Below are 25,785 nucleotides of genomic sequence, written 5' to 3' on the forward strand. Positions count from 1 at the left end.
TGCACAAAAAAGGCAGTTGGATTCTGATAGGGGCTGTGTGGAATCTGTAGATTAGTTTAAAGAGTATTTCCATTTAACAATGTCAAGTCTTCCAAATCATAAATGAGATCCCCCCCCGCCATTTCAGTCTTTCATTTCTTTTAACAATGTTTTGTAATTTTCAGAGTACAAGTTTTATACCTCTTCAGTTAAATTTATTACTAAGTATTTTATTCTTTTTAATGCTATTGTAAATGACATTTTCTTTCAATTTTGGATTGTTCGTTGCAGGTATATAGAAATATAACTGATTTTCTATGTAAATCTTGAATCTGCAACCTTGCTGAACTCATAGTGGTTTTTTAATGGATTAGTTAGGGTTTTTAATATACAGGGTTATATCATATGCAAACAGAGATAGTTCCACTTCTTAAATTTCTTTTTCTTGCCTATTTACTCTGGCTAGAACCTCCAGTATAATGTTGAGTAAAAGTGTCAAGAGCAGGTATTTTTTGTCTTGTTCCTTATTTTAGAATGAAAGCAACCAGTTTTACCATTAAGTATAATGTTAGCTCTGGGTTTTTCATAGATGACCTTTATCAAGTTGAATAAGTGCCCTTCTATTAATACTTAGTGTTTTACTTAAAATCATAAAAAAATGGGTTGAATTTTGTTAAATGTTTTCTGCATCCATGCACAAGATTATGTAATTATTTTTAATCCTATAGATGTGATATATTACACCAACTGATTTTGAGATGTTAACCCATCCAATCTTGCATTCTGGGGATAAATTCTATGTGATCAGGGTGTTTAATTCTTTTTATATGTTGCTGAATGTGTTTGAAGCATTTTTTGAGGATTTTTGCATCTATGTTCACAGGGATATTGGTCTGTAGTTTTCCTATGATGTCTTTGGTTTTGGTTATCAGCCTACTACTGACATCATAGAATGAAATGGGAAGTACTCTCTCCAATTTTTTGGAAGTTTGTGAAAAATTGGTATAGAGTTTTTAAATGTCTGGTAGAATTCAGTGGTAAAGTCTTCTGGGCCTGGGCTTTTCTTTGGGGGTAGTTTTCCTTTGTTTTTTCTTTAAATTACTGATTCAAAATCTTCACTTGTTATATGTCTGTTCTGGTTGTCTATTTGTCAGTTCCAGCAATTTGTGTCTCTCTAGGAACTTGTCCACTTCAGCCAAGTTGTTTAATTTGTTCACATATTAAAAAATTAATGTTATTCACTGTATTCCTTTATAATCCTTTTACTTATGTAAGGTCATCAGGAATGTACCTCTTCTATTTCTGATTCTAGTATATTCTCCATTCTAATATATTCTTTTTTTCTTGGTCAAACTAGCTAAAGGCTTTTCAATACTGTTGATCTTTAAAAATAAGTTTTTGTTTCATTGTTTTTCTCTCTTGTATTTCTAGTCTCTGTTTTATTGCATTAATTTCCACACTAAAGTTTATTTTTCTCCCCCCTGCTTAGTTTAGGTTTAGCTTCTCATTTTCCAATGTCTTAAGGTAAAAAATTAGGTTATTGACTTGAGATCTCTCCTTTCTTAGTGTGGTTATTTATAGCTATAAGTTTCCTGCTAAACACTACTTTAAGCAGTGCATCCTGTAACTTCTAATGTGGTTTCTTTTCATTCATCTCAAAGTATTTTCTGAATTCCTTTTGATTTCCCCTATGACCCACTGGTTATCTAGGAGTGTACTGTTTAATTTCCACATGTTTGCCTGTTATTTAAAGTTTCATTGTATTTTGACCGGAGAACTTACTTTATATTATTTCTATCCTCTTAAATTTTTTGGTTTGTTTTATAGTTTAGTCTATGGTCTATCCTGGAGAATGTTTCATGTGTGTTTAAGGGTGTATCATGTTGGCCCTGGCTGGTGTGTCTCAGTTGACTGAGCACCGGCCCACATACCAAAATGTTGCCAGTTTGACTCCATGTCAGGGAACATGCTTGGCCCCCAGCTGGGGGTATGCAAGGGGCAAACCGTAATGTTTTTCTTACACATCGACGTTTCTCTCCCTTCCCCCTTCCCTAAAAATAAATACATAAAATCTTTTTTTTTTCTTTCTAAGAAGAGATTTTATTTTTTTTCTTTTTTTTTTAAATTAATTTATTTACTTTTTAAATACATTTGTCTCTGCCTTCCCCCCACCTCTTTCCCTTGCCCCCTCCCACCTTCCCTCCCTCAGCTCTTCCCCTTTGGTTTTGTCCATGAGTCCTTGCTATATGTTCCTTGACTTTCCCCTTCCCTTCCCTTATAAGAATATATAATGTTGTTGGTGGGTGAAATCTTTTGTATGTTTGTGAAGTCTAGTTGGCTTATCATGTTTTTCAACTTTTTCATTGTGTTCTTGGTCTTAATCTATTAGTTGGTCTAGTTGTTCCATTGTTGAGAATGGGGTATACCTGATACCAAAACCAAAGACACTACAAAAATAACAACAAAAAAATAGGCCAATATTCCCGATGAACATAGATGCAAAAACCCTCAACAAAATATTAGCAAAATGAATTCAGTAATATGTTAAAAAGATTATACAGCATAATCAAGTGGAATTTATCCCTCACATGCAAAGTTGGTTCAATGACCACAAATTAACCATAACCATTAATGACCATAAATTAAATTATGATACACCACATAAACAAAAGGAAGAATAAAAATCATGTGATTATATCAATAGATGAGGAAATGCATTTGACAAAAATCCCACATTCATTTCTGATAAAACCTCTTGGCAAAATGGTGATAGAACATACCTCAACATAATCAAGGTCATATATATGACCAACTCAAAGCTAACTTCATATATACTTAATGATGAATTAAGTAGACTGAAAAATTTTTCAAGATCAAAAACAAGGCAAGTATGCCTACTTTTACCATTTTTATTCAATATAGTATTGGATATCCTGCCACGGCACTCAGACAAGAAAAAAGGCATCTTAATAGGAAAAGAAGAAGTCAAAACTGTTATTTGCAGGTGACATGACACTATTATAAAGAGAACCTTAAAAATTCTGCAGAAAGAATGATTAAAATAAATGGGCTCAGTAAAGTGGCAGGATACCAAATTAATATTCAGAAATTGACTGCATTTTTATACACAAAGAACAAACTATCAGAAAGAGAAGTTTAAAAAAAATCCCATTTATAATTGCATCAAAAAGAATAAAATACCTAGGAATAGATTTAAGCAAGAAAGTAAAAGACCTGTACTCAGAAAACTATTAGACACTGAAGAAAGAAATTAAAGATACAAATAAACAAGGCTATATGGTGTTCATGGACAGAAATAATTAACATCATTAAAATGTCCTCATTACCCAGAGCAATCTACAGATTCAATGCAATCCCTATCAAAATACTAATGACATTTTTCACAGAACTAGAATAATCCTAAAATTTATGTGAAAGGAAAAAAAACAAACAAACCCTGAGTAGCCATAGCAATCTTAAGAAAGAAAAAGTTGGAGGTATCACACTGCCTGATATCAACCTATACTTTAAAGCTATAGTAAGCAAAACAGCACAGTACTGACATAAAAACTGATATACATAGATCAGTGTAACAGAATAGAGTCCAAAAATAAACGCATACTGATGAGGTCAATTAATCTATGACAGAAGCAGCAAGATTACACAATGGAATAAAGACAGGACAGATACATGCAAAATGTATCACTTGTAAGTTATATAAACGTGTAGTAACTATGTTGTGCATATGAAACTAATATAGTATTGAAATGAACTTATTGTATAATTGTAATTGAAAAATAAAAAAATAAAGAGAAAATGGGGTATAGTCTCTATTACTGTTGAATATTCTTCATTTCTGTCAGTTTGTGTTTCATGTATCCTGGTTCTCTGTTATTAGGTGCACATGCTTATTAATTTTATATTTTCATCACAGATTGACCCCTTTATCATTATAAAATGTCCCCTTCATCTTTAATAACATTTTTCTTTTTAAAGTCTATTTAAAAGTTATTTTGTTGCTGACATGCAGTTAGTCCTAGGATGGCTGCATCTGTATTGAACATGTACCAACATTTTTTCTTGCCATTATTCACTAAACAATACAGTATAAGAACTATTTACATAGCACTTACATTGTATTAAGTATTGTACATAATCTAGAGGTTTAAAATATACGGGAGGATGTGTGTAGGTTATATGCAGATACTACACCATTTTATACCAAGAACTTGAGTGGTCGTGGAGTATGGTATCAGCAGGGAGTCCTGTAAGCAATTCCCCATGGATTCCAAGGAATGGTATCCTCCTTCGCAAGTCAAAACAGGTACCGAGTGTTTAACAGGCATGCAAAATAAATCATCTTAAAGTAATATGTATAAAAGTAATTTTATAAATATAATTCCATAACCATGAATGGGAAGAGATGATTCCATGAAAATGTTTAGCAGATATAACTGAAAAGTTATTTTAATAGTATAAAAATGATACAAATTCAAACTTTTTACTAAAAATTATCAGATGAAAATTATATACTCAAAATATAATTGAATTAATCCCACCCATTTAAAATTGTAAATAACCATGTCAAAGAGTCAAAAGTGTAATAATTATAGAAGATAGGACTTTTATCTTTTTACACTAGTATTTAAGAACAAATAAGAATAAGTTTCACTTAAAAGGATCCAATCTTTTCTTTAGCTAATTCTATTATTGCCATTTTATTTCTTTCTTCAGCAAGAACAGTTAAATGACTTCCAATTATGAAGACAGGTCAGCAGTGTAGGTAATAACTTTCATGAAGCTTTCAATGAAAAAAAACTATTAAATAGAGAGAAAAAGAAAACCAATCCTTTTTATTAACCTCACTGTGTATTTAGAAAGGATTTAAAAACACACACATTTCCTGGGACACAAAACTGTATCAAAAGTATTTCCTTATAAAGTAACTTCACAGACCAATATGACTGAACTTACACAAATGACATATATGTTGACATGTCAGCTTTAATACACAATCCAAATGCGTCTGAGGCAACCTCCTAGCAGGCCCTTATTGCGTTAATGTAGAAGTGTACGAGTTCTTTAACCCTTTAAAAATAGCAATAAAAAATTACAAAATAATGCAAATATAGAATTAAGGCTGAGACTATAATCTAGTATTAATAGAGTCAAACAATACTTATAAAAATGGATGCTGCGGCATATTTTATATATATATATATATACACACACATACAGGATAAGTCTTTAGAAATTTAAAATGTTACTGCTGCCACAAGTTCACTCATGAATTTAATATTTTTTCATGTATTTTAACATTTGAATTCCCAGATTCCTGTGCTTTTTCCACTACTTTTATTTTGAATTCTTCATTAAGAGTTTCCTCACATATTTAAAATTAAATACCTAACCTCTGGAACTTCTCTTAGATACAACACACAAAACAGTTTTGTTAAATAAATTCACACAAAAGTAATAAAAAGGTTTGTTTCCAAGAAATAGTTCTAGCATATCTCTAGTAATCATATTGAAAAATAGTACATATACTTTTCTTCAGGATTAATAAATGCTTTGTGTCAGTTTTACAGTCACTGCCATATTTGCACATTTTCCTCTGACACATTTGCTAGGTAATAATAACCGAAGGGCATGCTGGCTGGAATAATGACAGGAAATCCATATTGTCCAGTGAGAATCATAAAATTGAATAGTTGCTTCCAGTCTCATCTGGACAGACATGGAAATGAATGCCCCAGATTCTTGTACTGTCCCCAGAAATATACAGTTTGGTAAGTCACCTTCTTGGTCTTCTGAAAGAGAGCTGCAGAAGGCAGGGCATTCTTACTGAGACCAAAGGTCCCCTCTTCTCTGTCACCTTTCACACATTTGTTTTGGTTATAGTCCTGGTCATAATGGGAAAAAATAAATAAATTACATGTATCAAAATTTTCCATTCCCAAACTCTGTCATCAGACCTAGAGAGTTAAATATGCAATAGAACTATATCCTATTAATTATGATAATTCTCAGTATAAACATATTTAATTAATCCTTGTATATAATCACTTCTTTGACATGTCAGGAAAAAAAAGTAAGAGAGCCTCAAAATAAAATCAGCAAACATATATAGAAAAAGGGGTAAGTAATTTGTACCACACTTCTTTACAATAGTATTTCTCAGACTCCAAATCTGAAGATTTTCACTTATTTCCCCTCCCAATTTTCCTTAAATGAAATTACATTTAAAAAATTAACACGTAAAATGCTTATTAGAAAAAAGTTACAAAATAAAGACAAGCAAAATTTTAAAAACACTTAAAAAAAAACCTATAGTTCCATTCACATAGAGATGAACACAGTGGATACACAGATATTTTTATTCAGGGACATCTAAGTACTTTATTTTCTAATGATATTTCCCTACACTGGAATTTCCAAATGGAAGATACACATTTTTGATAAAGAACTAATTTGTGATCTTTATGAGTAAAAAATGAATTAGAAAACTAAACTCTCTATTAAAGAAAATGAGTCTACTGTGTAATATCATATATTGTTAAGTATATTTTGTTGACTCTAAGATCCATGTTTTTCCACATTTAACATTTCTGAAATTGACCTTTTAATTTCATGAGTTAATTTGTATTGTTTTTCTTTAATGTTCATATATAATTGTTTTTCTTATAATGACATCTTAGAGTTAATGAAATATGGTTTATAATCTCTATAAAAGCTTATGATAACTATGTAAGTATGTAATATACATATACACATATAAATAAAAACATGTGAACATACATACTGTGTTGGTGTTTCCTACTATTAAATTTGTTCCTGTTTGTATGGATAAAATATATTGCTATTTCAACACTAAAACACTTTAATTTCAAATGCTGTAATATTTTTGAAATATGTGAGTTTAGTTCAAAATTTATGAAGTACACCCAAGAACAACAAAAGAGCCCACACAAATGGAATAAAGGGGAACCCTAGAGCATCCAGACAAGGAAATCAAACAGACTACATCAGTGACTCCCACAGAACTCCTATCACAGAAGGCCACCGCATGAAGACAGGCAGGCAAAGCAGAGCATCCTGAGATGCAGATACAAACAAAAAGAGTCACCTAAAATGGGGAGACAAAGACAAAACCCCCCAATCAACAAGAATGGAAGGATCTCCAATAAAAGAGCTAAATGAAATTGAGGCAAGTAATCTATCAGACAGAAATAAAAAAATGGTTATCAAGGAACTTAGTGACAACTACAAGGAACCGAGTAGGAACTATTAACAACATGAAATAGGAAAAAGAAACTATAAACAATAACCAGGAAGAAATGAATACATTATATGAAATTAAAAAAAAACACACAAGAAGGAATTACAAGCAGGCTGGATGAAACAGAGAATTGAATAAGTAAGTTGGAAGAAAGGTAGAAAGAAATACCCATGTAGAGTAACAAAATGAAAAAGACTCAAAAAGTAAGAATAGTTTAAGGGAACTTCAGGACAACATGAAACGTAACAACATTTGCATCACAGGAATACCAGAAGAAAAGGAGCAAGGGATAGAAAACCTGTTGAAAAAGCGGTAACAGAAAACTTCCCCAACCTGGAGAGGTGAAAAGCCATGCAAGTTTAGGAAGCACAGAGGATCCCAATCAAGGTAAATCCAAAGAGACCTACTCCAAGAAAGGTCATAATTAAAATGCCAACTTTTAAAGACAAAGAGCCTTAAAGGCAGCAAGGGAGAAACAGCTAGTAACATACAAGGGAGCCCCTATAAGGCTAGCAGCTGATTTCTTAACAGAAATACTAAAAGCCAGAAGAAAATGGCAAGAAATATTCCAAGTAATGAAAAGCAAAGGCCTGCAACTAAGACTACACTACCCAGCAAGGCTGTCATTTAGAATGGAAGGATGAATAAGAAGTTTCCCAGACTAAAGAAGGTTAAAAGAACACACCTCCACCAAACCAGCATTGCAAGACACGCTAAAGGGACTGCTTTAAAAAGATGAAAGAATAGAGTGAGAGAGAGAGAGAGAGGAACACAGGTACAAAGGGAAACAATCGCAATGAACAAGCACCTATCAATAATAACCTTATATGTAAGTGGATTAAACGTTCTAATCAAAAGACATAGGGTAGCTGAATGGATAAGACCACATGACCTGTATATATGCTGTCTACAAGATACTTACCTCAGAACAAAACACCTCCACAGACTGAAAGGGATGGAAAAAAATATTCCAAGCAAATGGACAGGAAAAAAAAGCTGGGGTAGCAATACTTACATTGGATAAAATAGATTTCAAAATGAAGACCATAAAAAGAGACAAAGAGGGTCACTTCATAATTCTAAAGGGAAGAATCCATTAGGAATGTATAAACATTGTAAACATATATGCACCCAACATAGGAGCACCCAAATATATAAAGAAACTCCTGGAGGACTTCAAGAAAGATATAGACAGCAACACACTGATATTAGGGGATTTGACTACCCCACTGTGAAAAATGGGCAGATCTTCCAAACAAAGAATCAAAAAGGACATCGTGGCAATGAATGATACACTAGATCGAATGGACTTAACTGATATAATATATAGAACCTTTTATCCCAAAGAAGGAAAATATACATTCTTTTCATATGCACATGGAACATTTTTAAAGATAGACCACATGATAGGACAGAAAACAAGCCTCAACAAATTTAAGAAAATCGAAATCATATCAAGCATTTTCCTGGATCACAAGGGCTTGAAACTAGAAACCAACCTCAAGGAAAAAACTCAAAAACAATCAAATCCATGGAGACTGAATAACATGTTATTAAACAATAAATGGGTAAACAATGAGATCAAAGAAGAAATAAAATTTCAGGAAAAAAAAGAAAATGAACATACAACAGCTCAAAACCTATGGGACACAGCGAGGGCAGTCCTGAGAAGGAAGTTCATAGCAATACAGGCCTACCTAAAAAAGACAGAAACATTTCAAATAAACAACCTAACTCTACATCTACGAGAACCAGAGGAACAACAACAAACAAAGCCTAGAGCAAGCAGAAGGAAGGAAATAAGCAAGATCCGAGCAGAATTAAATTACATAGAGACTTAAAGAATAATTCATAGGATCAATAGATCCAGGAGCTGGTTCTTTGAAAAGATAAACAAAATCAACAAGCCTTTAAGCAGACTCATCAAGAAAAAAAAGAGAGGACCCAAATAAATAAAATCAGAAACGAAAAAGGTGAAACTACAACTGATACCACAGAAATACAGAGGATTATTAAGAAATTACTACGAAAAACTATACGCCAAGAAATTTGAAAACCTGGGCAAAATGGACAAATTTCTAGAAAAATAATCTTCCAGAATCGAGTCAAGAAGCAGAAAGCTATAATAAACCTATAATATCAGGTGAAATTGAAGCAGTAAAATCAAAAAGCTCCCCCCACACAAAAGCCTTGGGTCAGATGGCTTCACAGGATAATTTTACCAAACACTTAGGGAAGAGCTAACCCCAATTCTTCTCAAACTAGTCCAAAAATTCAAGAAGAGGGAAAACTCCCAAACTCTTTTCATGAGGCCATGATTATCCTAATTTCCAAACCAGATAAAGACAAAACAAAGAAAGAAAATTATGGGCCAATATTGCTGATGAACACGGATGCTGAAATCCTTTCAAAATAATGGAAAACGATGCAGCAATACATTTTAAAGATCATACACAATGATCAAGTGGGATTCATTCCAGGGATGCAAGGATGGTACAATATATGCAAATCAATAAATGTAATACATCACATAAACAAGAGGAAAGACAAAAACCAGATGATCATATCAAGAGATGCTGAAAAAGCATTTGATAAAGTACAGCACCCATTTATGACAAAAACAAATAGCAAAGTGGGAATAAAGGGGACATAACTCAACATAATAAAGGCCATATACGAGAAACCTACAGCCAACATCATACTCAATGGGTAAAAACTAAAAGCCTTTCCCCTAAGATCAGACACAAGACAAGTGTGTCCGCTTTCACACTTCTATTCAGCATAGTAATGAAAGTTCTAGCCATAGCATTCAGAGAAGAAAAAGAAATGAAAAGTATCCAAATTGGAAAGGAGGAAGTAAAGTTGTTACTGTTTGCAGATGACATGATAGTGTACACAGAAAACCCTACACACTCCACCAAAAAACTACTCAATCTAATAAATGAATTCAGCAAAATGGTGGGATGCAAAATCAACATTCAGAAATCAAAAGTATTTTTGTACACCAACAATAAAATATCAGAAACAGAAATTAGGGGGAAAAATCCCATTTATTATAGCAAAGAGAAAAATAAAGTACCTAGGAAGAATCCTCACCAAGGAGGTAAAGGACCTGTACTCAGAAAACTACACAACTCTGAAGAAATTAAGGAAGACACAAGTAAATGGAAGCATATACCCTGTTCATGGATTGGAAGAATTAACATCATTAAGATGTCCATAACTAGCTGTAGCAATTTATAGATTCAACACAATCCCTGTCAAAATACCAATGACATATTTCACAGATATAGAACAAACATTTCAAAAATTTCTATGGAACCATAAATGACCCCAAATAGCCACAGCAATTCTGAGAAAGAACAAAATAGGAAGGATCACAATATGTGACATCAAACTATATCACAAGGCCACTGTCATCATAACAGTCTGGTACTAGTATAAGAATAGACACATAGACCAATGGAGTGGAACAGGGGGCCCAGATATAAACCCATGTCAATATGGTCAGTTAATATTTGAGAAAGGGAGCAGGAACATAAAATGGGGTAAAAATAGCCTCTTCAAGAAATGGTGTTGGGAGATCTGGACAGCTACATGCAAAAAAATTGAAACTAGACCACCAACTTACACCATACACAAAAATAAACACAATATGGATAAAAGACTTAAATATAAGTTGTGACAACATAAAAGTCCTGGAGGAAAACATAGGCAGGAAAATTTCAGAAACCCCTACAGAAAGGGGTATAAAGGAAAGAATAAATAAATGGGACTACAAACTAAAAAGCTTCTCCATGGCTAAAGAAAACATCAACAAAATGGAAAGGCAACCGACCATATGGGAAAAGGTATTTGCCGATGATACCTTGAACAAGGGTTTGATCTCCAAAATATATAAAGAACTGATACAACCCCACACCAGGAAGACAAACAATCCTGGGCAAAGGACCTGAACAGACACTTCTCAAAGGAGGATATACAGAGTGCCAATAAGCACATGAAAGGATGCTCAGCATTGCTAGCCATCACAGAGATGCAAATTAAAACCACAATGAGATACCACTTCACACCAGTCAGAATGGCCATCTAAACAAATCAACAAACAAGTGCTGGTGAGGTTGTAGAGAAAAGGGAACCCTTGTATGCTGTTGATGGGAATGCAGATTGTGCAGCCACTGTAGAAAGCAGTATGGAATTTCCTCCAAAAACTAAAGATGGAACTGCCTTTTGATCCAGTGATCCCACTGCTGGCATTATACCCTAAGAATCCTGAAACACCAATTCAAAAGAACTTATGCACCCCAATGTTCATAGCAGTGTTATTTACAATCCTCAAGTGCAGGTAACAGCCTAAGTGCCCACCAGTAAATGAGTGGATCAAAAAACTCTAGAACATTTACACAATGGAATACTATGCAGCAGAAAGAAAGAAGGAGCTCCTACCCTTAGCAACAGCATGGATGGAACTAGAGAGTATTATGCTAAGTGAAATAAGCCAGGCAGTGAAAGACAAATACCTTATAAAGTGAACCTAATGAACAAAACAAACAAATGAGCAAAACAGAACCAGAGATATGGAAATAAAGAACAAACTGACAGTGAACAGAGGGGATGGGGAGGAGGAAAGAAGAGAAAGGGGCAAGCCAAGGAACATGAATAGAGGACTCAAGGGCATGGACAATGGGGGAGGGGATTGATGGTGGAATTGGGTGGGGGGGCAGGGTAAGGGACAGCAATGGGGAAAAAGGCAAGACAACTATAACTGAACAACAAAAAATGCAAAAAAATTTAAAAAAGAAATGTTTGTTACAATGATAAAACTGTAAATGAAATTATAAAGATATTTTTGAAAAAAGAAAAACATTTATTTAGGTATGTAAAAGAAATTTTAAATTGCCTGTAATTCCACTGCCTGTGTGTGTTCTTCCAGTCTTCTGTGTGTGTGTGATTTTTTAAGAGAATTTAGATCATACCATATATAGTTATATATTCTTTTTAGTTATTTAATGTTATGTGTCACGCAAATTTTGCCAAGTCATAAAGTCTTCTCCAAAAACTAAAAAAAAAAAATTTATGGAGTACAAACCAAGTTTGTGTATGAGGAAATTACTAATTAAACAGTAAGTTAAATTTATTTAGAAACTTAAGAAATTTAAATTTTAAATGGAAATTTAAAGTGATTTTAAATTTCCCAAATATAAATAAGATGTAAAAAGGGAAGCCATAGGCTAGAATATACCAAAATCTCTATCTAAAACTTCTTACATTGCCAACACAAAGCTAAGTAACAAATAAGCTGATGTTTTGGTGTTTGTTTTCTGTGTGTCAAAATCTGCACTGACAATAGGGTTCTCTTTTTCATTCTTTGCAAAAGTTTACGCTGTTCTACTTTTCCTCAATATTCTAAAATTTTACTATTAATTATCTTCATGCCTCTTTTGTCAGTCATTTTGCCCTTTCATTTATCCCTGAAAAAGTTTCTACAGATTTTTTTCTTCTCCATTTTCTCCTTTCTAAGATTCCTAATAGTCTGAATTGGTTCTCTATGTCTCCATCTTTGTCTTCACAAATTTTTTTCTAGGCATTTTCTTTTTTAGTCCCTTGAATTTTTTCCCCCCATACAGGACCAATGGCTCCATTTTTTTAAAGTTTTATTTATAGATTTGAGAAAGAGAGAAACATCAATGCGTTGTTCCTCTTATTTATGCATTCACTGGTTGATTCTTGTATGTGCCCTGATCGGAGATCGAACCCACAACCTTGATGTATGGGGACAATACTCTATAATCGAATGAGCTACTGTCCAGTGTCCTTAGTCCTTTGAACTTTGTATTTCAACAACAGTATTTGTAATCTATAACTTTGCCCCACCCGTATCTTTCTCTTAATAGCCTTTGAGTTTTTCGTAAATATAACTCCTCCTGCAATCTTATTAAAAATTACAAATTTTAAAAAGAGTTTGATTGAATTATCTTCCAGGGTTTGTTTTACTATTTATCTTAGCTTTTTTCCTCATATGCATGTATGCATGATGATTCTTGGTTGTATGATTATATTTAAAACAGAGGACTGTGCTGTTGGCTTGGATTTCTTCTCTTGCTGAAAAAACAGAAATATTTTCCCATCAAGTCTCCTAGCTGAGTGGAAATTTTAAGTGGGACAGGTCAGAGCAATGTCAATGGATCCGCAGGCTTTGCTTTAAGTGTATGGCTGGAGGGCTAACTCTCCGGTTGCTGGCTCCCTAGATGCCAGTATTAGACAAGCCCCTAGCATGCTACCTACTATACCTGAAGCCAATATAGTAACATTTAATTAACTAATTATCATTGTTATCTCACTTCATAGTGTAGCTATAATGCCTGGAAACAAGAGAACAAAGCTTTCCAAGTTTCTGTTTGAACATTCTAGGCTGTGGTTTCCTCTCCTTTTCTATCTTTCCTCCCATTCTCCTTTTGTCTCTTGCCATTGTCTCTAGACTAGTTCCCAGGCCCTTCTCCTTTAGTATATTCTAGCCTTGTTTCTATCCTGTTATTACCAGAAAACTTCAATCAAATGTAAAGGCAGAATGAAGACATTTTCAGACATGCAAGAGCTCCAAGTTTCTTTGTATACACTTTTCCTAAGAAAGGTGTAAGAGAGTGAAAGGCAAGGAATCCAAGGCACAGTGGATCCAACCCAAGAAGTAGCTATGAAGACCCAGGAAGCCTACGTAGTTAGTAGTCACTGGATCAGGAGGAAGAGTATGTGATCAAGATAATGAAAGAAAAAAGGAAGAAGATTAAAAACTCCAGAAAAACAGTAACAAACAGTCTAATTGGATTAACATTTAACATGATTTCTAAGAACTGACAGAGGATGCAAGATTTTTTGATCCTGATGTCTAAAACACTGACTGGTAACCTAGAATTTCATAGAGAAAAAAAGTAATCCTAGCACACAACTTTGCCTAGTACTAATTGTTTACACAGCCATGATAATGTATGTGGTTTACTGCTCTCTACCTTTGAAGAAAGCATGGGGGGAGGACTTGGTTGTGGTTGCAGGGTAGAATATAATGAAATAATCATGACAGAGAAAATTTTAAAATAATTCAGAACAATTCCATCCAAAAGTCATTAGGTGGGCCAGGCAAGACAAACTTCCATACCAAAAGGGTTGGGTGAGCTGTACTGTTTGAAAACTGGTAAGACAGACAAGTATATTTTAAAAACGGAGGTAATAACAAAATAATTAAAACTAAACATTTGAAACAAAGGTTGCCTCTAGGTGATGGAATAAGGTGAAGATGCATAGGAAACAAGATTTTATCATCATAAGCTCTTTCTATGCTTATGGTGTCCAATACAGTAGCTGTTAGTCTTATGTGGCTGCTGAGCACTTGCAATGTAGCAGTCCAGGGATGTACTGTCTGCAGAATTCTGAAGACTTTGTATGAAAAAAAGAATTTAAAATACCTCATCAATAACTTTTAATGTTGTTTACATGTTACAATGATGATATTTTGTATACTGGATTCATTGAAATATATTATTAAAATTAATCTCAGTTTCTTTTTAACATGGCTCCTAGAAAATGTCAAATTGCGTGTGTGGCTCACATTACAGGTACAACACAATCTTTACCATTTGATTTATTGCATATAATGTATAACTTTGTATATGATGGTACTACTAACAACATAATGAGAAACTGAAAAACTTTAGCCCACACCACCTCTGAATTGCCATAAAATCTTAATGACCAAGATCCAAATCAGTGACATCTGTAGTAGTGCTATTGTAACTGCAAGGTCTTGGGCTAATTCAGTGCTGAGGCTATGATGAAGCTTCAAGTACATGTACTTTAGAACTGCTCAGCAGGAATTTCTTTACTGGTCTCCTAGAAAACTGAAAAAATGCTCCCCATCTTCAATAAAACATATTTAAAAATTATAGGACACTTGCACAATTATAACATTTTGTCCAATCTTGTTTCCATATCCTGTCACATATTTTTCCTCCTGCAGTATTTTAGAGTATATCCTAAGCATTGAGTTATTTAACTGATGAATACCTCACTGAACATTTCTAAAATATATTTTTTAATGTAAATACTATCATTTTGTTATACACAATCACAAAATTCATAATTCCCTAATATAGCTAATATCCAGGTGATATTAAAATCTCTAAATATTTTGGAAGTTGTCATTTTAAGGATTCAAATCCAGATCCAAAAAAGGTCTACATACTACATTTGATTGTCGATCACTTAATCACTTTTACAAACAGTTTGTAAAACTGTTTCTTTCTTTCATCTTTCTTTTAGGTCATTGATTTATTAGCAAAAGCTGTGACCTTTCCTGTACAATGTCCTATTCTTGACATTCTGGATTTGGCTGACTGCTTCTTGGTGGCATCACTTACTGTTTCTAAACTCCCATATGTCCTGTACACTTGTTAAATTAAGCCCTTCTCAAATCTGTGAGAGATTTAAGCTCTAATGCCTTAAGCTATCTGTTATATGGAATGAATTAAATTCCTTCCTATATATCTCACTTTTATTCACCCAGCAACATACAACACAAAATCATCATTCACATAGTTACCTCATAAATGCAAAATATGTAGACAGAAGGGCGGGGAATACCAAATCCAAATACCACAGTTCAAAAGTCTATATTTAAACTTTTTGAAACAATGTATAAAAAAACCCTTGTACCATGGTATCCTTCTGTGCTGTGGCTTTACTAAAATCTAATCCTAAAAGGATAGTTTCCATACCATTGAGTTAGGCTGCAAGAAGCTCTGTTGCCATTTTGGTGAGCTATTTAATGGTATAAGATTTTCCAAACCAAATATTATAAGCAATTTTTAAATAAGTAATGTATAAATGGCTTTGCATATTCTATATTTATCAAGTTGCTGATTCTATGAAGTAGAATGCAATGTATTGATAAGTCAAGCCAAATGAGAAAAGCAAGTTAAATCTTAACACTAACTTTAAATACAAAATAAAAATAAACTTAAATTTTCCAAATAATTAGCAAAAATCACTTAGAAAATTGGAGTATTCTAGGAAAATATAATGATTATGTCTTCCTTTCCTAACCATCACTTAGTTTAATTGAAAAAAAAATTCTGGCTCAAGGGGGAAATTAGAAATAAACTCATGCTATTTTTTAAAGCATAATGAGACAAGAACTTTGATAAAATAACCAATGCTAACTATCAGGTCATAAATAGACTCACCTATTTTGTCTTATAACTTCTCTTCTCATTCTTTTAGGAGGAATTGGACAATCCGTCATTTCAACCTTTGTTGGATGACGTAATGAATCGTTACACTTAGGTGTGAGAGTTATAGCTATAAAAACAGAAAATTAACTTTTAAAAGATTGGAATTATACGCAAGAAAAACAGATACATCTTAATTTATAGAAAAATAATTAATAAATAATACTGAGAATGATTCTTACTTCTTCTGAGAGAACAGTTTACAACCATTTATCAGATGACTTAGAAGTCAAGATTAAGTTCTAGATCATTCACATTCTTATTATGGTTGAACCCCTATAATCATAAATATTTATCTTCATGCAGAGAAAGTAGGCATTAACAAAAAGTAAGCACATACCTAGTTGTTGCTCTATTAGTTTCAGATTTTTCTCTTGTTCATCAAGTTCTTGTTTTTTCTTCTTCATTTCAGGAGACTGAAGGTACTCTAATTGACTGTTAAGGTCCTTAGTCAGACTGTTCAACTTGTCCAGAGCATTACGATACTGTTGAAGAAGATCTGCAAAGAAACCAAAGACATTTGATTAAAACTACTGATAGCCTTGGCTGGTGTGGTTCAATGGACTGAGTGCTGGTCTGCAAACCAAAGGGTTTTTGGTTCGATTCCCAGTCAGGGCACATGCCTGGGCTGCAGGCCAGGTCCCCAGTGAGGGGTGCATGAGAGGCAACAACACATTGATGTTTCTCTCCTCCTCTTTCTCCCTCCCTCCCCCTCTCTCTAAAAGTAAATAAATAACATTTTTCAAAGAGTTAAAACAAATAAAACTACTGATATCACATCAAATTAGGGTTTTAGGAAAGAAGAATTAGCAATACTGGGTACTATGTTATAGTAACATGTGGGAACTACTTACAAAGTCACAAAATGTTCAATGTAAACATATAAAAAAGCAGATTTTAGACCCCAGCACAAGACTGTTGGCTTGTTAAATTTTAATTTTCTTCAATGGCTTAACTTAGTAAGTTTAATTCTGTATAAGGAGCTTTCTACATAATTGTGCTCTGTAAATGGGATCACTCACTCATTCAATATTTATATCCTGTTTAATATTGAATATTCTATCTTATTCCACATAGACAAATTTGAAGGGGGGGGGCTACAAATGCATTAAATGTATGTAATACTGTTAGAAAATCACTGCTTCTAACAGACATGACCATTCTTTTAAACACAGCTTTCAAAAATGCCGTTTTGATAAAATACTTAATTTTCAAAATTTATCTTTCCTTCTATTACTTGTTTAAAAATGTATTACATTACATTATATTATTTATCACCTGTCTGTATGATTTACTAGACACTAAATATTAAATACAGTGAGTATACTCCAGTTCAGGGGTCAGCAAATTACAACCCATGGGCCAAGAATGCTCTGTACAAATATAAATGGTTATATAAATACCTTCATACTACCCTTGATTTTGCCTCTTGCTTCACAAAGCCTAAAATATTTATTATCTGGCCTTTTGAGATGCTAATCACACATAAAGATGAGCGACATTCACGAAAATAAAACATCCAAAATTTAACAAATACACAGAGTAGTTTACACACAAAACTGTGAAAGAAATTATTTAAGAGTTGCGTATATTAGATATAACATAAGACATAAAGTGAGATATTCTATATTTTAAGGGTCTAGAACTGCATTTAAAATGAAAACTATCCAGCACTCTAGCAATCTATAATTAGAGTGAATGAGCAAATACACATGCAAGCATATCTGTGTATGCTTATGAATATATTCATATATTTAAATACAAATTCTATATGTGTAACTGAGTGATGACAAGGTTCTTATGTTCCTTAATTCTTTATTATGTACTGGGAACTCCTGGAGGTATCTAGAAAAAAGACCAGTTTTCTGGTCTGGAGGTACTCCCATTTTCATAATAAAAAAATCTTTTCTATGTGCATAAAATATACTTATTTTATATACGAATGAGTTACAAAATAGTATCCAGACTTGTATGTCAGTGATGCTGCACTTCAGGAGACAATATAAAAGTTCAAATCACTAAGGACTGAAGTCCTATTTATATTCAAATATTTTAATAGAACATTAGTATTCTTATTTATAATATTAAATATTTTCCATTAATTGTAGCACTAACAGTAGCTTCATATTTTATGCATAAAGTGGAGAGCAGCAGCTTAATTTAATATGTCTTATCAACCTCTAATTTTTATATGAAATATAACTTCTATTTACCATGGTGTCACTAAAAGTATTTCCTAACTAAATTTATGAGAATTCTGACAAAGAAAAATTCAAAATTCACATTCAATTCTGCTTATAAACGATTTTTGGGTTTTTACAATATTTGTTGTGTGAAATTTTTTTCTCCGGAAAAAATAAAACTGATGAAGCTTTACTATGGCAACAAAATACTTCTAAAAATCTGTTCATTTAAGAGAAGAAAACAAATTACAATGCATTAATTTCTGTATGATACCTACTAAGAAAGATATATATTATTTCACTGTATCTAAGGAAATGACTATGTAAGTAAAGCTACTAAAAACAATACAAAGAACAGAAAATATAACTACAGGGCTGTTATTAGGCACATTAAGGTTAATAACAAGGCAGAAGCAACGTTCTTACCACTGAAAAATTTAAGCAGTTAGATGGGTAAGCAGACTTTACTAAAAATATTTAGGTCTCTTCAGACTTTGTGTTCTGCATGATTCTAAGACTGTATTGGCAAAAAAACTGATAAGTCCTGATGACTGGGGAAAAAAAATACGTGAAAAAATACACAGAATTTCTGCTTTGATTTGTTCCAAAATGATCTACCCAAGGAGAGGAGGAGGGAAGCAAGTTGTGAGAGGGGTAGGTATAACTGAAATAAAATTAGCTAGGTGACAGGTACATGGGAAATCATTATATACTCGGTTTATTTCCATTATAAAACAAAACATACTTGCCCTGAAAACCACAGCACTCAATCTTGTTCACTATTTCTAAAAAAAAATTAAGAATGATTTAACTTAAAAAAAAAATGGATAGTAATAATTGAGCAGGTAAATATTTGAATAAATTAAGCATGATATAATAAAGTATAAATAATGTCTAAGCTGGTCTACATATTTGGAATATATAAACATATAATAGAAGTGTTAATTAGTTTGATGACATCATGATTATAAACTATATATCAATTATTTATTGGCTATTTAAAAAGATTTTCCTTTCTTCAGATGCTATTAAAAACTCTCCTCTCTTTTGTCCATATCCTGGCTTCCACAATGTCCATACTTATTTTTTAACATCTCTATAGAAAATCTGAGATAATATAGGAAAAAGAAAAAAAAAGGAAGGTTGGGCAAAAACTGGTAGGTTTACCATCTCACTTTTTTCTTGTCTTTTCGTTAGACAAGTATGAAGGTTTAATTTTTCAAATGTTTGATATCTGCATTTATACTTTCCAACCACTTTCCATTTAACATTATAATAGGTATCTCTCAGATTATAAATTCAATTAAAGCATTTAACATTTCTAATGTTTTGCTTGAAAAACAAGGCTGCAATAGTCATCTGAATAAAAGAAAGTCTTGTCTGTTTTTCAGATTGTTTATTTAGGCATGTTTCCTAGAAGATCAATTATTGGTTCAAAGAACATGGGTATTAAAAACTAATTAGTAAGTTTTTCTGACTATAAAAGTGACATATAACGTTCACTGAGGCAGAAGTGGAAAATACATAGAAAAGGATGTTTTAAAATCTAAGTGTCTTTGCTTTTTAAAGAAAGAACAATGTATTCACATGTTACTCAAGGTCTTATTTCTAATCATCTTATTTTATAACATGTAAATACTCATTTTTCCTTTTTTTGCTCTTATTTGCTATTATCACATTAAATACTGTAACACAAAACACTGTGTAGTAAAATTATCTAGAAGACAAACAACTGTTTTTAATTTTGCTATTACAATTTTTGTGATGGTTGTCTAGTTGGAAATTGCTTTTGTCTGCAAGCATCACAAGATACACTAGAAGGAGGTTCTTCAAAGCTCTGTTTATCTGATCTTCACTATGGCTGGCTGATTTGGGAGGGAAAATCTCTCTCTTAGGAACTGTAGAATCTGAGTTGTTAGAAAATGCACTCCAGGGTGATGGTGCAAGGAACTCAAGGCTGCTCAATGTCCCAGAGCCATTTTTGGTTTTGTCTTGGCTGTTTTCAATCTCTCTTGAATCTGCAATTTCTTCCAGTTTCCTTCCAATACATTTCTGTTCTGCTTCAAATGGTCATGGCTGGCTGCTATTGTTTACAACCAAAAGTATATTATACCCAATTAGTAATCTTAAACTGTCTCATTTGATTTTTTAAAAATTGTTTGTCTAATATTTGAGTTCTTATTGCTGAGTCATTAGTCTGTATATAGAATGTATCTTTGAAGGTATTTATCAAGAAGGATATGTAACTTAAATTTTTGAAATCCTTGTATTATCTGTCAACCTTACATATATAAAACAATCTAATAAGGCACAGAAATCTTTACTTAACAACCTTTTCTTCCCTAAGATCTACAGATAATGCCTTACTGTTACATTGACATTCAGATGCCCAGGGAAACTGGAAATGCTGTCACTATAGCACCTGTGTATTCTGAAGGTTCCACCGGTAATTCTGTTTGGGACCACTGCTATCAACTGCAGAGGTAGAGTGATAAGGGTTGAGGCTTTTTTATGTTGATTCACTGCCTTGAATTTCCCCCCCTAATTTCTTATCAATTTATCTTAATTATTGTCTACAGAGATTTTTGCAAGCATTCAATGACATCATAAACTGAAGTATGAACCTTTGTATTGTATATCATTTTAATTTTCTGTAGACTATGATGTTTTGATATCCTAAAAACACCTTTCTGGCTGGAAAAGAGACTGCCCCTCCCAGAGATAGCCAATGCCTTTGATATGCAAACTAACCAATCCACAGCCAAACCTTCTCTATCTGGTCTGTGCACACCAAGAAACAATATTCCTCTGCCTTATCATCTCAGGACCAGGTACCAGGCAACTAGCTAAAGACCAAGCCTATAACCCAAAGCCCACTGGAATTACTCAAACTAGATAATCCTAAACAGTTTACACTGTCAAGCCTTTTTCCTTTCCTGCCGGGACCCCAATAAAGACTGGTTCAAGCACTCTCCTTGTCTTTTGCCTCCTGACCACGGTGGTGTTTTCCCATGTGCATGGTGTGTGGGGCCTCCTGCTTCAAGGACCTGTAAGTGTAAAAACTGTTTTCCTGAGCCTTTCCTGTCTCCTCTTAGAGCTGCACCTGACTGGCCAGCTCATAAAGGAATACAAACAACCTTCTGTCCACTATGTTTCCCAACTACTACTCTGAACATTGTTGGGGGTTGAAGTAATAACGGAAAACTGGATACTATCTGAATTCCTCAACAGTGAAATAAAAAAAAATAAATTATGGTATATTTACACAATCCTGCAACGTAAATGAACTACAACTATACATATAGTATTGAAAGAACACAGCCAGACACACAAGAGTATGAACTGCACAATTCCATTCACTTAAGGTGCAAAAAATGGACAAAGCTCGTTGTTGCTATTTTAAATTAAGAAAGCTGTTATCCTTTGGCGAGGGGGTTGGACAATAACTGGAAAAGGGACTGAGAGACCTTCTGTGGTGCCAAAAATATTCTACTTCTTAATACAGGGGCAGTGTTCATTTTATGAAAATTTATAAATTGGTATGTTTATGAAATGTACATGTTTCTATATGTTTATTGTATTTCAATAAAAGTTAACAAAAATATGGTATATATGTGCAATAGAATATTATTCTGCCTTACAAAGAAAGGGTATTCTGACATATGCTGTAACACAGATACATCTGGAAAACATTATGCTAAGTGAAATAAGCCAGTCACAAAAGGACAAATACTGTATGATTCCACTTAATATAATGTACCTAAAATACTCAAATACACAGAGAGAAACCCTAGTACTTGCTAGGGGCACAGGGCGGGGAGGTGGGGGAAGGGAGAATAAGAAGTTGCTATTTAATGGGTAGAGTTACAGTTTTGCAAAAATGACAATAGTTTTGGAGACTGGTTGTACAACAGTGTGAATGAATGTACTTAACACTACTGAACTGTACATTTAAAAATGGTTAAGATGATAAATTTTATATTGTATTTACCATTTTTAATAAAATCATTAACAATAACAACAAACTACTTTTTGCTGAAAAAGTATGTATCCAAGAACTATATAAATAGGCTCTAAGGTAATGGCCTTTAGGGGACCTCTTACAAAAGTACAGTTGATCCTTGAACAACATAGGGTTAGGGATACTGATCACCTATACACTCACTTCAGAACACAGATATAAAACAATTATATTAGCTGACTAAAAACAAGGCGACATAGCCTGTAGAAGGAAAAATGGTGGAGGGAGGTCACATGCCCTGAACAAGACATCTTATTCATATTTGTTAATGGTTAATTTTTCATTATTAGAATATCAATACACAAGCCCCAAATAAAGGATTAAAATCAAATGAGAAATTGTTATCGAAGTACTTATTCAACCTACCTATTTGTTCCCCTAAGACCAGGCACTGTTTTGGTACCGGAGCTCCAAATACCATTCCCCGAAGTTTGTCCATTGGAGGAGCTTTATTCTGAAGGCCCCCAAACTTTCCATTACTTCGAATGCGATCTCCATCTCTGGTGAGCAGTGTAGGACAGTGTGTAATTTTAACAACCTATTTTAAGTAAACATATAATAATTATTGAGTATGTAAAACTTATTTCAATTGCCCTAAGAAAATGGATATCATTTAAGGATTCTGAGATTAGAAATGACATGCTCATGCTAGTATTTTTCTAAGTATCTTAATAGGCTAGTGCTGTGTAAGATAAACTGGGAAAAAATAGAGGCCGGGCAATGAAAAAGGATGAATAATTCTTAAGTGTTAGCTTAAGTTATTAGAATAATGATGACACAAATGGAAAAAAGTGAAAATGACAACTTTATTGATAAGAGGAAAAGAAAGGGACTAGCCAGAGTAGTTTGTGTTTCTGAAAGCCATGGCACTATCAGGGCAGTATCACTAGCTCAATTTCCTTTGTTACATATGCATTTTCCAGATGACCAAAAAATAGCAAAGAGAGAATATTAGAGTAAAAAGCATAGGGCTAAATCTTCAGAGGACAATACTGTAATTTCAGTTGTGGGAAGTAAAAGAGCTAGTAATGTGAGAGTTGGGGAAATTAGAACTATCTAGTAAAACTAAGCCATGAAAAAAAGTCAAGAATTAAATTTTTCAGAGAAGTAAGATAATAAAAGACACTAGATTTAGTATTTTGTGATCTTTAAGAATGTTCTTTCAAAAGAGGTCTAAGAAAGAAAAAAAAAATGTTTGATTTCATTGGTAATCAGAGAAGCAGAATTCAAATGAAATACTTCCACTAGTCAGTTTTTAGAAGCACTTGGAGTTGAGATGGACAGGTGTATTTCTTTGTTTATCCTTACAATAAGGTCTAGCTGTTTGGGGGTTCCAGTTTATTGGGAAAAGGTCTTCTATCACTACTTGGAGAAACCCAGAGACATACGAGAATAATGTTGTTATTGTTTAAAGCAACTTCTGAAGTGTTTGTTATATAGTGATAATATATATTGACACACTGTGCCTTCAAAGGTGTTAAGGGTTGAATGGTGTATCTCAAAATTTTTATGTTGAAGCCCTAACCCCCAAGTTTCTCAGGATGTGACCTTATTTGAAAATAATGTGTTTATAGAAGAAATCAAGTTAGACTCCCCTGAGTAGAAGCAGCATGAGAGGACACAATAGACCCATCCCTAGTAGGCTCTGCCCTGGCCAGGTGGGTAAGCCTGACTGTTGAGTATAGAGTGGCAGTCACAGATAGTAGATCCTTGGCTAAAGAGGGTGCAGAGTGGTCTAGAGACACTTGAGGAGACTGGAGATGGAAGCTTTGAGGAGAGAACTGAGAGAGTAGCTGGCGGGATCCCAGTGCTGACTCTTCACCCATATGGCACCAGCCATCTTGCTCAGGCAGACCGCTCCCCTGAGCGGCAGCAGTGTGAGGGGACTCAATAACCCCGCCCCCAGGAGGGACTCAGACCCACCCTGGGGTGCCTAAGCATGACTACTGAGTGCGGAGTGACTAGATTATCAACTGAAGGAGACAGCCACAGACTGTAGATTCCTGGGAGTCTCAAACAAACTGCCTAAGGTCAGACAAGAGCAACATCTGACATCATCAGAAGCGGATCCAGAAAGTAAAAACAGTGGTCTCCTGCCATAGAAGTTCACACCACAAAGTCAGGATGTCAAGACAGATCAATTTAAGAAGCAGAAGCAAAAAAATAAGAGTCTCAGGAATAATGGGAAGACAAAGAAACACCCCCCCATTAAAGGAAAAGGAGGAATCCCCAGAAAGAGAACTAAATGAAATAGAGGCAGGTAAACTATTAGATATGGAGTTCAAAACAACAGTTCTAAGAAAGCTCAATGAGCTCGGTGAGCTCAGAGAAAATTACAAAGAACTACTGGGAAGCGACAAGGAGCTTACTGCAAACAGTTAGCATGAAGAAGGACATAGAAACTATCAATAAGAGACAAAGAAGAAATGAAGAATATAATTTCTGAATTGAAGAGCACAGCAGAAGGACTCTAAAGCAGGCTAGAGGAAGCCAAGGATCAAATAGCAAGCTGGGGGACAAGGTAGAAAAAAGCTCCCAGAAAGAGCAAGAAAATGAAAATAAAGAGGTGTTTAGGGAAATGCAGGACAAATTGAAATGTAATAATATCCATATAATAGGGATAGCAGCAGAAGAAGAAGAGCAAGGGATAGAGAACCTGTTGGAAAAAGTAATGATGGAAAACTTCCCTAATTTGTGGAGAAAAAAAGTCACACAAGTCCAGGAAGCACAGAGGATCCCTTTTAAGAGGAACCCAGTGAGGCCTACTTCAAGACACATCATCATTAAAATGGCAAATATCAAAGACAAAGAGAGAATCCTAAAGGTGGCAAGGGAGAAAACAGGTAGTAACATACAAGGGAAACCTAATGTGGCTAGCAGCTGACTTCTTAACAGAAACACTGTAAGCCAGAAGGAAATGGCAAGAAATATTCCAAGTAGTGAAAAGCAAAGGCCTGCAACCAACATTGTTCTACCCAGTAAGGCTCTCAATTAAAATGGAAGGCAAAATAAGGTGTTTCCCAGACAAAAGAAGGCTGGAAGAAT

General features: G+C 33.9%; 1 protein-coding gene across 1 annotated transcript in view; it reads right to left on the reverse strand.

Moving 5' to 3' along the window:
- Positions 1 to 4,675: 4,675 nt before the first annotated feature.
- Positions 4,676 to 25,785, reverse strand: part of SMCHD1 (structural maintenance of chromosomes flexible hinge domain containing 1) — a 156,823-nt gene continuing 135,713 nt past the window's right edge. Inside the window, exons 45-48 of the mRNA XM_054583414.1 lie at positions 23,107 to 23,278; positions 16,877 to 17,035; positions 16,492 to 16,606; positions 4,676 to 5,882 (exon numbers count right to left, since the gene is read on the reverse strand). Coding sequence (XP_054439389.1) covers positions 5,858 to 5,882; positions 16,492 to 16,606; positions 16,877 to 17,035; positions 23,107 to 23,278 — 471 coding nt within the window. The 3' untranslated portion in view covers positions 4,676 to 5,857. The remainder of the gene's footprint in view (positions 5,883 to 16,491; positions 16,607 to 16,876; positions 17,036 to 23,106; positions 23,279 to 25,785) is intronic.

This window comes from Pteronotus mesoamericanus, unplaced genomic scaffold, assembly GCF_021234165.1.
Source record: "Pteronotus mesoamericanus isolate MK-2021 breed Mesoamerican mustached bat unplaced genomic scaffold, CSHL_Meso_final contig_74, whole genome shotgun sequence".
In the NCBI taxonomy this organism is placed as follows: Eukaryota; Metazoa; Chordata; class Mammalia; order Chiroptera; family Mormoopidae; genus Pteronotus; species Pteronotus mesoamericanus.